At 38.8% G+C, this 13,703-nt stretch overlaps 1 protein-coding gene across 1 annotated transcript in view; it reads left to right on the forward strand.

The window, feature by feature from the left end:
- Cntn1 (contactin 1) overlaps positions 1–13,703 on the forward strand; it is a 137,949-nt gene that overhangs the window by 70,890 nt on the left and 53,356 nt on the right. The window contains exons 18-19 of the mRNA XM_051159379.1: positions 7,783–7,941; positions 10,014–10,163. Coding sequence (XP_051015336.1) covers positions 7,783–7,941; positions 10,014–10,163 — 309 coding nt within the window. The remainder of the gene's footprint in view (positions 1–7,782; positions 7,942–10,013; positions 10,164–13,703) is intronic.

Here is a 13,703-nt window from a genome sequence, read left to right on the forward strand (position 1 = left end):
AGTCAGACATAGCTCTTAGCCTCTTCCCTGTCCTCCAGTTTTCTCACAAGTAGTTGCAGATTCCAGCATAAATCCCAAGTTACTGTTTCCCAAGAAATAAATCACTTCAGTTGCTAAGTGCCCTGTGCTCTCTGTCAGCAGTAGTCACACTGTGTCCCAGGAAAACCTGAAAACAAGTGTTAAGTCTGTGGCTGTTTCTCAGTTCACTCCAGGAACACCATCCTATTGTTCCAAAGGACATTGGAATTCACACAAGAGTAACCATAGTGTGGGGAAAACTTTAAATCCAACTGGAATATATGTGTGTGTGTGTGTGTGTGTGTGTGTGTGTGTGTGTGTGTGTGTGTGTGTGTGTGTACAATGTGCTGTGTGTATTTTTTCAAAAGTTAGAAGATTTCAGGTGTTTCCTCCTGAAAAATACACCTCTGAGCAGCAGCACCCAGCCTTCCTAGTGGCTCTCAAGAAGGAAGCCTTATCTACTTTTCAAGCATTTCTCCAGGTTATGGGACTGTTGTTGATAGGAATAGTTAGGTTTCTCTGATGCCTAGGGGTTTTAACAACCTATGACACAAAGTCACTTTGATGTTCAGGATACACCCTATGTAACTGGCCCCAGCCTTCTCTCCCCACACTTTCCACCTCAAACTGTAGAGAAGCAATTCTGCAATAATACAAAGTGCCAATGTTACTTATAATTATAAAGCTATCTTAGTATGCATGTAAAACTATTAAAATGCTTAGTTCTGGGTGATATGAAATCTCTGGCCTTCAGTATCAGGCAAAGAGGCATTAGGTGTTCATTTCTCCTATTGAGAACACAAGGCTTCAGGGAGCTAATTTACAGAAGAAAATCCTAATACAAAATTTTTATGAATATTTTTTCTTAGAAGTCAAATCTAAGCTCTGACATCATTACGTTTTTTGTTTTGGTTTTGTTGTTTGTTTGTTTCTTTGTTTGTTTTTGCAGTTGTAAGTCTTCAGCAGCAATCTGTTAGTAAGTAGACATGGACTGGACAGAGTGAAATATAGAATCCAGGAGGTCTAGCTTTCTCTCCTTTTTGGTTTTCCTTTCCTTCCATTATCTTTCTTAGAGGTTTGATTGTAAGTTCAGGCTTTAGTCCACGGTTACAACTCCTGTGTTTGAGAACTCAAATTAGTGCTGACAAGGGACAGAGGGTTGATGGACCAATACTCATTGTGTCAGCTTCCATTTTTTAAGGCAAGCATTCTTGGTGAATAAATATTCCTTTAGTCATGATGTCACCTGCCAAGGAAACATGGCAAGTCCCAAAGGAAATGATTTCCTGCCCAGAATTGGGCATCTGGATACTCCCTTCAGCGTTAATCTTTCCTCTTGCAGGTAAAAAGAGAAAAGATGGAGAGAAAAACATGGTGGACCCCTTTCTCCCCGTCTGTGCCAGCCTGCCTCCAACCTGGTGATCGGGACCTTCACTTTTTGTGTGAAAGCTCCCCCCCTCCACAGCCCCATCCCCCAACCTGAAAGAAATGCAGTGCTAGATTTGACTAGCTAACTCTGCCTTGCAGCTTCTGCAATCCCATTCACCATCCTAGTTCTTAGCGGATGTTTGAGACTTCTTAACATGCTTTTGAGCTGAGAAGTTTTACAACCCTGGTATCGCTTCACTAACTCCCGAAACCAATACCTAGCAACTAACCTAGGGTCTCCTATACTAGTTTCCTGTCCTGTTTTTCTTTGAAATTGTCTATATCAGAGATTATCTTCTTACCCCCGCCCCCAAAGCTAAGGAGAACTGGTGATGTATAAAACAGGACTGCTGCTGCTGCGTGGACTGCTTAATTTATTGAAGTGAGAAGTTAAAGTGTTGCTGTCCTCTTCACCTCTCATTTAAATTGGAGTGCAAGCTAGGTGGGGCTGCATTACCTGTGACTCCCTTTCCGTACTGCCTTTCATATGTTGGAGGGACACTTGAAAAGCAGCTGTAAGCAATCAGTCAGAGACTCATGACGTCCAAGTGTTTGGGAGCAAAGTCTGGGTTTAGAAAGTGAACTTGGACAGTGTTGGTGACCAGATTTGCAGGACGATGGCTGAGTCATCAGTGTGCTTTCACGCTGAGTTTCACTGATTTCTCCCAGCATCCTTCATGGCCCTCTCCCTCAGGAGGAAGTTGGGATTTGTTTTAGGACTGTGCTAAAGTTAGGACCGAAACTGAATGTGCAATTCTTCCTTGGCCTGCTTAACTCCTTCTGTTTTCTTTATTCGGAGAGAGATGTACTAAAATTTCTTTTGTTTTTTGTTTTTGTTTTTTTTTCAAAAAGTAATTTTTCCCTTCTTAGAATTTTATGCTTAGCAATGGCACATTATTTAGTCCTTTCATTTCATGACCCCAGCAACTTTATCCATGATTGGAAAAGCTCTCAGGAACCATTTGAGGGATGTGTCTATTAACCCTAGATAATTGCACATGGATTGTTGCACTGAAAGTAATTTTCAAAGGGCAAAGTCCTGTGGCTTGCTTGTATGCAACCTTTATACCTTCTAGTTTACATTAATTTCTATTTTAATAAATATCTAAAATTATTTTGAGACCTTTTTTTAGTATCTCTAAACATCACCATGGAAACACGTGTGAGTAACTACTGTGAGCATTTTCTTTTATGATCTATATCTGAGGTGATAACTCCAAGACCAGATAAGAAAATAAAGAATGAAAATTCAGAAAGAAACCATATGATAGGAAATGGTAAATGTTAAGCAAGAAAGGTTTCTTAGCTTTGTTGACTTCCTCTTGCCTCAATCTCATTTCTAAGGGTACCAGTTCATATCTCTAAATCAATGCCAAAGGATGATTGCTCTTTACCTCCACCTCACCTCACTGCTGATCAAACTTGAACAGAAACATTCCACACTGATTTGATTTTATAACATTACAAAGGAGCCATTTTCCTGACAAATTTTCTGGTACCAGGAGGCCATTGCCTTTCTAGACCAGAATTCTTCTATAAAACACACAGGTACTGCCTGTAATGAGCACTCAGCATTTGATTCTTTCTTTATTTACTGACACTCGGTGATTCAGTAGTAAAAAGATTACCAGGAGTAAATGGGTGAAAGAGAATATGGATGTGACAAATGAGATTCCCTGCCACTCCATAGATGACAGAGATGCATTCTGGACATTTCCATAATTTATTCACTAGCTAATAGAACTGAAACAAGCTTCACTGTTCATGTATTGGGCCCCCAGGACCTGGATATTACCCAGGGAAGGGAGTCGGTAGCTGTGCTTCATGCATGGAGGGTGATGTCTCAGAGCATCCTCTCTCAGCAACCTCTGAGGATGTTGTGTAAAGCAGCAGAGAAAGGTTAGGTGGAGGTGGAGGAGGAGCAGGAGAGGTGGAGCTAGTCATAGAGCAGAAAGGACAATCTATGTCTGGAGCTCTACTTGAGCAGTACAGGAAGATGGCCCTACCAAACAGTGAGCTCATCACAAGGCTGTGCTGGCAAAAATCCGGCAGGATCAGGAAGCAAAGGCCAACCCTGTCTATAGAGATGTGACATATGACTCGGAAATGATGCAGTGCAGAAAGCAGGGATGTGAGATGGTTGAAGTAGAAGGATGAAAAGCAGAAAGCTGCTCTCTCAGCTTTATTCTCTCCTCCATCTCTTATTTCCTTTTTCCTTCCTTCCTGTCTTCCTTTCTCCCCCCCACCCCTTTGTCTCTTTCTCTACTGTTTTCATCTCCCCGAGTATTTAATGGTGGTAAGAAAAACTGATAACTTGACTCTGCTAGCAAGAATCACAAAAGTCTATCAGTTAATCACCTACCTTAGGCCCTTTTTAATAAAATATACTATTTGTATTAATTCTTTGGGAATTTCACACACGCATACAATGTTCTTTGATCATATTCAATTCCACTCCTCTCCCTCCTCCTCCCATATTATCCCTCCTAAGCCCTCCTCCCAACTTCAGGCTCTCTTGCTGTAATTGGTGCAGCCCGTGTGCTCATGGGTAGAAAGCCATCCACTGGAGCATGCTGACCTACCAGGTACTACAGGTTTGAAGGAAACTGACTCCCCAGCCAACCACCACCCAGGAACAGTCCCCTTTCAATAGCTCCTTGGCCCCTCCCACTGCAACATTGAGATGTAGATTGGTTTGCCTTTGCCCTGGTTTTGCTCTTACAATATGACTGCCTCCTTTTCTACAATTGCCCATGAGCCGTGGGGAAACTCACCTTACATCTTTAATAATTAAGAGATGTTCTGTGTCAGGAACTTTTATAGGAGGATACAAGGGATGGGCTAAAAATTGAGATATAATATGAATAAATTAATAAAAAAATTAAGAGAAAGAAACAAATCGAAGAATAAAATAATTCAAATTCCAAGGCCCCTTCCAGATGGTGATTTTTTTTTTTTTTTTTTTTTTTTTTTTTTTTTATGTTTCATGCATAATAAAATGATTTTGGGATGAAAATGTGCTCATAGAAATCATTATCTCCTGGGTGAGAATGTCCTAAATAAATATTAAAAATATATTATCATGCTCAAAAGGTGTGTAATAGCCTATTTGCTCGAATTCTTTCTCGTCATTTCTACCCATAAGGATTTATTGAGAGTGTATAGCGATGAGAGGAAAGAAAGAATGGCAGAGAGGAAGGAGAGGGACCTTAAAGTGACAATTATGTGTACTGCCCTCCACCCCACCCTCCACCCCGCCATGCTGCTGCGTCTACCCCCTGCATCCACCGACAAGAGACTCAAGAGAGTACTCAGCTTGCTTAGTGCCTTCTTTGGTGCTCAGGCACACAGACCTTCTTTTGCCTCATTTTCTACCACAACACTGCCGTTCTGCACAGAAATCTAACCAAGTAGCAGCAGTAGCCACTGTCTCCATCCCTCCTGTGGCAAGAGGCAGCAGGCCTGGCTTGGGCTTGGCTCAGGCAGTCCAGAATCCCCGCCTTAGCTTCACGGTCTGGATTTCCCTGACTTTCATCAGGTGCCACAGAAACCACATTACTTTCTGGGGTCCCTGCTGCTATAAAATGATAACTGCACAACTCATGTTAGAATACTTCCTGCTTCCGGGAGCTGTGAGTTCTAGAAAGCTCTTTCAGAAACAATGACAGCTAATGTTTTCTAAGGGTTCTGAGGACCAGGCAAGCCTGCAACAGAATTATTTCAGGTGGAACTCACACCACTCCCATCATGCACATCAGAGAAGAAGAGCTCCTCTGTAGTTTACAAACTCCGACAAAGTTGAATTGGGATGTGAATTTTAAAGGCATGCCTACTTTTAACTGTCAAGTTTCAACTTTTTAATATTAGGATTTTTTTTTTTCCTTTGGGTGAAATTTTTATCTAGGAGACAAAAACAAGAAATAACTAAGTGAGAGAGCTGGAGAGACGGCATGGCCATTATAGGCTAAAGCTCACAAGCTGAAGAATAATATATTATGAGGCAGAAGACTATTTATATTAGATAAAATAACACCATCACATAAGGGTTTTTAGAGTTCTGGTCATTCCTTCCATCTACTCCCTCAGTTGTACCTCCTGCTAACACAGCATCTTAAGGTTATAACGTGTGTAAATGAAGATGGAATTATTAATGACTGACTATAAGTGCATAAGCTGTGATCAAATCTCCCATAACATCAATAACAGACAAACCTCACAAGCCAGGCATGTATCAGAGAGCCACATGACAAATAGCAATTATATATTTGCTTAACAATGTTGTTTTTCAGTCACTGAACAGCTCAGTGAAACTACAACGCATGCAGTGCTCCTAACAAATATACTAACGCATCTGATTATTTGTGCAATGTTGCTCACCTGAAAATTCAAGAAAATCCGAGAAAAACAGTAGGGAAACGATGTACACCAGAGCAGGTAAAAAGCTAACTGTGAGAGTTTCGTCTTAAATTCCTTGTAACACGCTAATGCTCAGCAGAGCCTAAACGCACCATAGAAGCTCATCTTCCTTTAAAAATTGCTTCTCTCCTCCTTCATCTTTTTTAATTCTCCAAAAAATACTACGCTCGGGGCTTGACTTGAGATGACACTGTTAGTGTCTTATTAACAAGCTGTACTGTGTTTCAGTCTGGTTTTCACACATTAATAAAATGTGGTATATTCTTTTTGATGGCAAATGTGCTCTATTATGTATACATAGCTGTATTTAATTGCTTAACAGTAAATAAAAGCACACTCATTGATGAATTTTATAGGCTTGTTTGCCTTTATTGTATTAATATGTATCATTCTGAGGAATAAAATTTACTTTCAGCAACAGGGTGCATCTTGTGTTTATTGACACACAAATACTGTCTTCCTTGAGATTGGCAAAGGTATGAGGTGTTATCCAGCCTCTGCATATACAGGAAAAGCCACCAAGACTGCACCCACATAAGGAAGCTCTTAGTGGCATGATAAAGGCAGGCATGAGCATTAGCACATGATGCTCTACTTTAAAAAACTACGCTACTAAACCAAGTACCTGATTGCTGTATTTAATAGGCACAAGTCAGCTAACAACACCTTTGTAATAGTGAGGGAGTTATGTAGAGGCTTTTTTCTGAATCTCTGTGCTAGATGTCTCTTAACCAAAATGATTTTAAAAGCAAGTAATGGTTGCTATTTTATTACTTAAGGTATCTCTGTGGGCCTCATTTTTAAGAAGGAAAAGTCATGACCTGAAATAGAAGTATCTTGAATACCATTCCTGACAGTTACCAACTTTTACTCTACTTATTACTTTACTGGTCCTTTCAAGTCATAGAGATGTGAAAACACCTAATGCTGTATCCATTTCAACACGGCGTTGTCAGCTTGGAGAATATATGGGTAGCACAGTTTGTGCGGAATGTTGCACCTGTAGAATCCTGTTGATGTTCTGCAGCCATAGGTCTTGAATCTTAAGACTTGTTGACCTCTCACATGGTGTTTTCAGAACATGAGAGTCTTAGTAGAGAGTTATCTTCAACATTTCATGTTAGTAGAGACATCACTCATAACGTAATTTATTTTATTGCTATACTTACCATTATGTTTACCACCTGACATAAGACAGAAAGTGATCCTCAGAGTAAAATAGACTGCACACATTATCATTATGGTTAACATTACAGATATAGATTGTAAGAAGGTGTTTATTCAATCTTGGGGAAAAAAAAAAAAAACACTAGACCAAAGATTCTCATATTTGAATTGAATGTTTGATTCATGCACTTGATAGGTGTTCAGTCAAACTCAACACACTGTAATTTGTATTTGCCCCTCTGAAGACAAGTACAATTTTTGTGTGTCAAGTAATTTCACTTGTATCATGAGTAAAGTACCGCTTTTTATTTGTACATTTTTATATTATCTATGTTATATGGGAACACAAGCATGCATCGGGAGGTCAGAGGACAATTACATGTGTCTTGGGGGCAAAGGACAACTTTTGCAAGTTTTCTCTTGTCTGGGATCTTTCAACCATGTGGGCCCTGGAGACTGAAGTCGGGTCATTACGCTTGGTGGCACGTGTCTTTACTTGCGGTGCCATCTTGCTGGTCCACTACTATTTTTAATGGCAGACTGTATAGCCTTCTTTACAAATAGACAGATTAAATAACTAAGTGAAAGAAAACACAGGCCATACCATCACTGCTTATTGCCCCATGTGAGAGAAGAACACCAACACAGATTGTGTTGTTTAGAATAGCGGCAAGGAGGCTATTTGTGTTTTCTCAGGTGTGCTTAACTCACTAATTGAGACTCACTGATTCATTGCTCGCATTTTCATCCCAGGCCCTCCAGGCCCTCCAGGTGGCCTGAGAATAGAAGACATCAGAGCTACCTCTGTGGCACTGACTTGGAGCCGAGGCTCAGACAATCACAGCCCCATCTCTAAATACACCATTCAGACCAAGACTATTCTCTCAGATGACTGGAAAGATGCAAAGACGGGTAAGTTCATATTTCGAACTGGGCCATTCATGTTTCCACATGATTTTTCCCCTTCTAACTGTACTTTTTTGTCCCTCCAAGTCTTCCCCTTTTTCCAGTCCCTCTAATGACACCCTCAATTGCTCTAATTGATAGTCTCCTTTACTTTTACTTTTATTAGTATTGCTACATACACACATATAAATGCATAAATAGGTAAATAAAAACTGTTAAGTTTGTTCAGTGTTGTTTTTATATATATGACTTGAACCTGAGCATTTGTATTGGATAATCAATTAGGTGGCTCTCCATGGTTGAATCTAACTCTTCCACTCTCAGCAATCGTTAGTTGCCTATTGCTCTTTATCCAAGGTTGGGACCCATGACATGTTGCCTTATCGCAATAGTAAGTCTATTGGTGTTGTCATTGCTCAGATCCAGCTATGCCATTGCCGTAACAGGGGTGAAGTTTCCCAGTCATTTCTAGGAGACACAATCTCACATGTAGCAGAGTCGGTACTTTCCCTTTTAAGATATCTCTGCACTTTCTTTCTTGATATTCGCTGTACCTTGGGTACAGGAGTTGCATTGTAGATGTTCTTACTGGGGCTGAGTTCCCTATGATCAATAGGTCTCTGAATTATGACCAACTGTGCTTTTGGGTAATAGTCTCAATTTGCTGCAAAAAAGAAACTTATTTAACTCATGGTGAGAGCAACACTTATCAGTTGGTATACATAAAGATATGTTTTAGAATGCAATTAGTATTATTTTATATTTACCTAAAAGTATATACATTAAAACGTTGTTTTATAGGTTTTGAACACAGTCATTAATAATCAAAATGCAGATTTTACATTGTAATTCAAAAGGCAGGCATCAATGATAAGTGGTGTTCCTTACAGGCAAACTACCTGCTTGTTTTTTGAGTCAGGGTCCCCCACTGACCTGAGGTTTGTCACTATGGTCACCTTGCCTCCTTTCTGTGAGGTTTCTCCTTTTATGTCTCTTATAAAGACACTTATCATTGGACTTAGGAGATCCCACAAAGAACAGTTAATGGTCTTATCAGAAAATCTATAGTTTAAAAAATCTATAGCTAAAAATTCTCTGCTGAGATCCTCTCTCCATATTAGGAAGACCTAGGTTCTGGATTTAGACATATGAATATTCTTGGCTCCCTTGTCATTTAACATGATCTAACCTTCTTTCTTTTTTTATTAATTTATTTATTCACTTTATCTCCTAATTGTTGCCCCCTTCCTCCTTTCCTCCTGGAGAGGCCTGGGACAGCCCTAGCTATGCCAGAGAGTCCTAAGGTGAAAAATGGACACTGAGCATCACATCCTCAAAGGCTGTGTGTTTATGATCTGCATAAACAGATGACAGTACCCCAAATATTAACATAATGAGTTAGGCAAACCTGAAGGAACAAGTTCTCCAAGTAGTATACAGGTATTTACATGTACTTATATGTAGGCTACTTATTAAAAACACAAAGAAATGTTTCAAGCAAGCTTAAACTAAGATGTGGACATGTCTTGGTTATGTATTTTTATCATATTTCAGTTAAATAAGCAAGCTAAGATCAGATCTTAATGATAATTCATTATCTCTCACAAGTAGCCTGAATGCTGAGAACTTATTGTACCACATATAAGCCTAGTTCCAGATAATGTAAGTCTGCAAAACCTACAAACAATTTCTTTTAGTGTCATTTTTTAAATTTAAGCAGAAATCATTTGATGCCTATGGAAGTTTCATCCAATTTTTGCCTTAGGAAATCATCCTAGCTTCTGCTCCAAGAAAATGGCCTTTTGTTCCTCAAAGTGCAACCCAGGGATTAACAGCAAGGCTGAAACCTGCTTTGGCAGAGGTGCAGGGGTCCAGCCCCCACCTCAAGAAAATAACAGACACATAAACTCTTTCTAGTTTGTTATCAATGATCTCTCCTTCACTCTCTTCAACTCAGCATTTGCCATTGCTAGATTTTTGTTATGCCAACCCAGTATACATGTGCCATCTCTCTAAAAGAGTGAAAATGGCTGGATTTAGTAAACTGTTAATCTTTATTTTATGCTAATTTTATTTAGATCCTCCAATTATTGAAGGAAATATGGAGGCAGCAAAAGCAGTGGATTTGATCCCGTGGATGGAATATGAATTTCGAGTAGTGGCAACCAACACTTTGGGTACAGGAGAGCCCAGCATACCCTCAAACAGGATCAAAACAGACGGTGCTGGTAGGTGCAAGAACCTTTGAATAATTCCATAAGGCTACAATACAATACCACTTTAATGTGTATTAAAATGCATTTGTAAGTACTCTCTGCAATCAGTGGTTCACCTAGAAATGTGTGTGTAACCAAAACAACAATAAAAATATTAATGTATCTCCTACATGAATTATATAAAAGCTATACATTTTATATTGTATCCATGTTGTTTTTGGCTACACACATTTTTAGAATTTATAGTTTTTTTTTAATTTATAGGGTTTTATATAACTAAAGTGTTATCTACATTAATTATATAAAATGTTTTTAAAGGCATTGTCTATATTAATTTTATAAAACTCTATAATCTTCCTATTTTATCATCATAATCAACCAGAGACCACTGAAATGAAGTTTGTGTGGCGAATATACTGTCTTTAGTGTAACTTGTGAATCTTAACATGGGAGACAGTGGATTAAACAGGTTCAGTGATTGGGAAGGTTTGTCACTTCGGTGTCTCACAGAGGCATTTACAGCAAGAAGGGTCTGGAGGCAAAAGATGTAGTGAAGGTTCATGCGGTCACAGCACTGAAGAGTCAGGACAGAAGACACAGGACATGTTCCCTGAACTTCAGGTGTCCTAACTGGGTTCTCAGAGCAGCTCAGCTAATTCTGATTTACACGTCTATACTAGCCACCAATTCCCTTTAAATACTCGTTATTTCATGAAATAGTCCACTCTCTCTTTACCCCAAGTCTCCAAAACAAAATGTCATCCTGATTCTAATGATATTATTTTTAACTACTCCCTGTCTATCAAAATCATTTTTTCAGGCTCTCTGAGTTCATTTATTTTTAACATTCCTTGCCAAAAAAATCAGAGCTTTGTTTGAGTCAAAGGTTTAAAAAGACTATAGACTGGCATTAAAGTTCTGCAGTGGTCTCTTAATGTCCCCCATGTTTTTGGCTGCCCCAGTTCTTTGACCCTATTTCCAGATGGAACTGTAAGTTTTAATGTTATGGAGACTGCCATCTGTGGGCTACCTCTCTGGTTCTGTGTAGTCTTAACGACATAAGGACTGCTACCAGTGAGCTAACCTTTAGAGTTCTCTGTGGTTTTGTGCAGGCCTATCAATAAACATGATAGTGACAAAAGGAAGAAAACATTAAAATCCCTGGTTTGGTTTAGAAGTGTCATCCCAATGCTTATTAATAGGTTGGGAGACTTTTAGGGCATTGACCTAAGTCAAGGTCCAGACTCGTAAGATCCAAAGTTCAAATCTGGATGCATGTGGTTCATCTTCCAGTTTACTGGGCTGTCTCTTCAAGACAGCTACTCAAGCAGGACTCTGAACCCTCATCCACTTTATGAACTTGGGTTAGATACCAAACTGAAGTTTGATTTTTCTTCACTAATTCTGAAGATGGATGTCATCAGAATTTTTGGTTTTAGTCTATCCCTCTACAAGATGACCTGGAACATTCTGTTTTCTTTACACCACAAAAATGTCATTAGGAGAAAGCAGTCATCCAAGTTGAAATTCTATGAGACACTGGCATCACATAGCCAGGCCTTGGGTTTGTTTATTTATTGCTATCTCAGATGCCACCTATGTTGCAATGGTGGCTTCTGTGTGATGACTGAACACATTTATCCCTTCTTGAGAAACAAAGAAAGCCAAATGGAGCATGACTTAACTGGTGGTTTTGACCACAGAATTTCATACCGAGAAATCAAACTTGATTTGTTTGAACAAGCTTTCATTTCAGAATAAAATTTTAGAAACATCCCAAGTAGTTTTGTTGGGTTAGATTAATATTTCTGTTATAGGATTATAATATACCTGTCTCAAGTTTAGACCAACATTTTCTCTTCGAGTTGGATTAAATTTCTATGGTGCAAACAGTGTCTTTCCTGAATATTAGTTTTCTTAGTGAATATTATTCACAGGTCAGAAGGAAGTCATTGCCATTGCTCATCCATAGGGCCTTCTTCCATCTTAAGCATTTTTTTTTACTAGTAATATTTTTATTATTTTTATTTTTGTCTCAGATGACATTGTTTAAAGCACTCTCTACCAAGATACAATTAATATGAGCTCTATATTAATTAGTTTTTAAATCTCATAATAGAAGTGATGGATTTTTTGATTTTTGGAAGGATTGGGATTAATTATTTTGTACTGGAACCTATGAGAGTAATTTACATATAATTTATATCTAATACCACATATAGAAATAATGTGTTGGATGCTTCAAGACTGAAAACCTTCTAACTATGCATAGACTGACATATTCAACACATTACTTCTATATGTTTTATTAGGTATAAATTCTTAGAAAAATAACTTCATATAAATGCCAGCAGAGCCCAACAGAAAACACAGCAATGAAATGTTGTCTCCTTCTCAGTCCAAAAGGTGTACAGGAACAGCATTTGCTCTGCTTCACTTAGTTCAGTTGTGAAAACATAAATCCCACTGCCCTACAACACTTAACCAATCCATCATCAGAAGATAACTTACAGCCTTTCATTAGAACTACCTTTAATGGCTGCCATAGTTGCCCGTGTATTCTCAGATATATTGCCAGCTCCCGACTTGCTTTGCTTTACCTAATCCCCACAACAATTTTGCCAAATTAGCACTATCACTGTTGAGAGTGTCTTCAATAGGGCATTTTTATGTATCCCAGCTTGTTCTTGACCTTAAGATCCTCCTGCCTCAATCTCCCGACTCTTGCAATTATAGGCATGTGCTACCAATGCCTGGGTCACCGCTCCAGATTTACAGGCTAGGGTGAGCTTACACCCGGCCACTGAGATACAAAGTTTAAATTCAGATCATTCTAGTCCACATCCCTTTTCTGAAGACAGGGTTTGGTGCTGAGCTGCAGGCCACTGATCTGTTGAGACCCCAGCATCATCACCTCCGTGCTCTGAGACTCAGGACACATTCCTTTACAGTTACTTAATATGAACACTGTGCAGAACTGTTGAGTATACTCTTTGGATTCTTCCACATATATTATCCAATACAGGCTTCCATATGAAGAAACAGAAGAGGTATTTGTAACTCATTTTTACAAAATGCTATCTTGACTGAAAGAAAGTGATAACAAAAGCATCCTTTGCTATGTACCATCATTGGACACATCCCCGTGCCAATAGTTCTGCAGGGAAGGGAGACTGCTTCTGGCAGCTTTCATCTGTATCTGTCAGTTCAAGCCTATTTAAGGAGGAAAAACACATCACAACCAAGAATGTCATGTAAAACATAACACCTTGGTTTTTACAGCTACTGAAGCTATTTATTCTGTTCTTGTATTTTCTCTGTTTTAATGTTTGACTTCTGTCTTTCTTTTCAGAAATGTGTTTAATAGGAAGGCAAACATATCAGTAACATTAGTAGTATGCTAAAATTTATTGTCACTCTTTCATGTGAGAACAAGGTTAGCAAATACACTAGAATCATATTTGTTTTTCATAAACAGATACAATAACACTTGAGTTCTTTAACCCTTTCACTTTTTTAAAATAAAAAAAAAAAATGCAATGAGATCTTCCA

This window comes from Acomys russatus, chromosome 17 (genome assembly GCF_903995435.1).
Source record: "Acomys russatus chromosome 17, mAcoRus1.1, whole genome shotgun sequence".
NCBI lineage: Eukaryota > Metazoa > Chordata > Mammalia > Rodentia > Muridae > Acomys > Acomys russatus.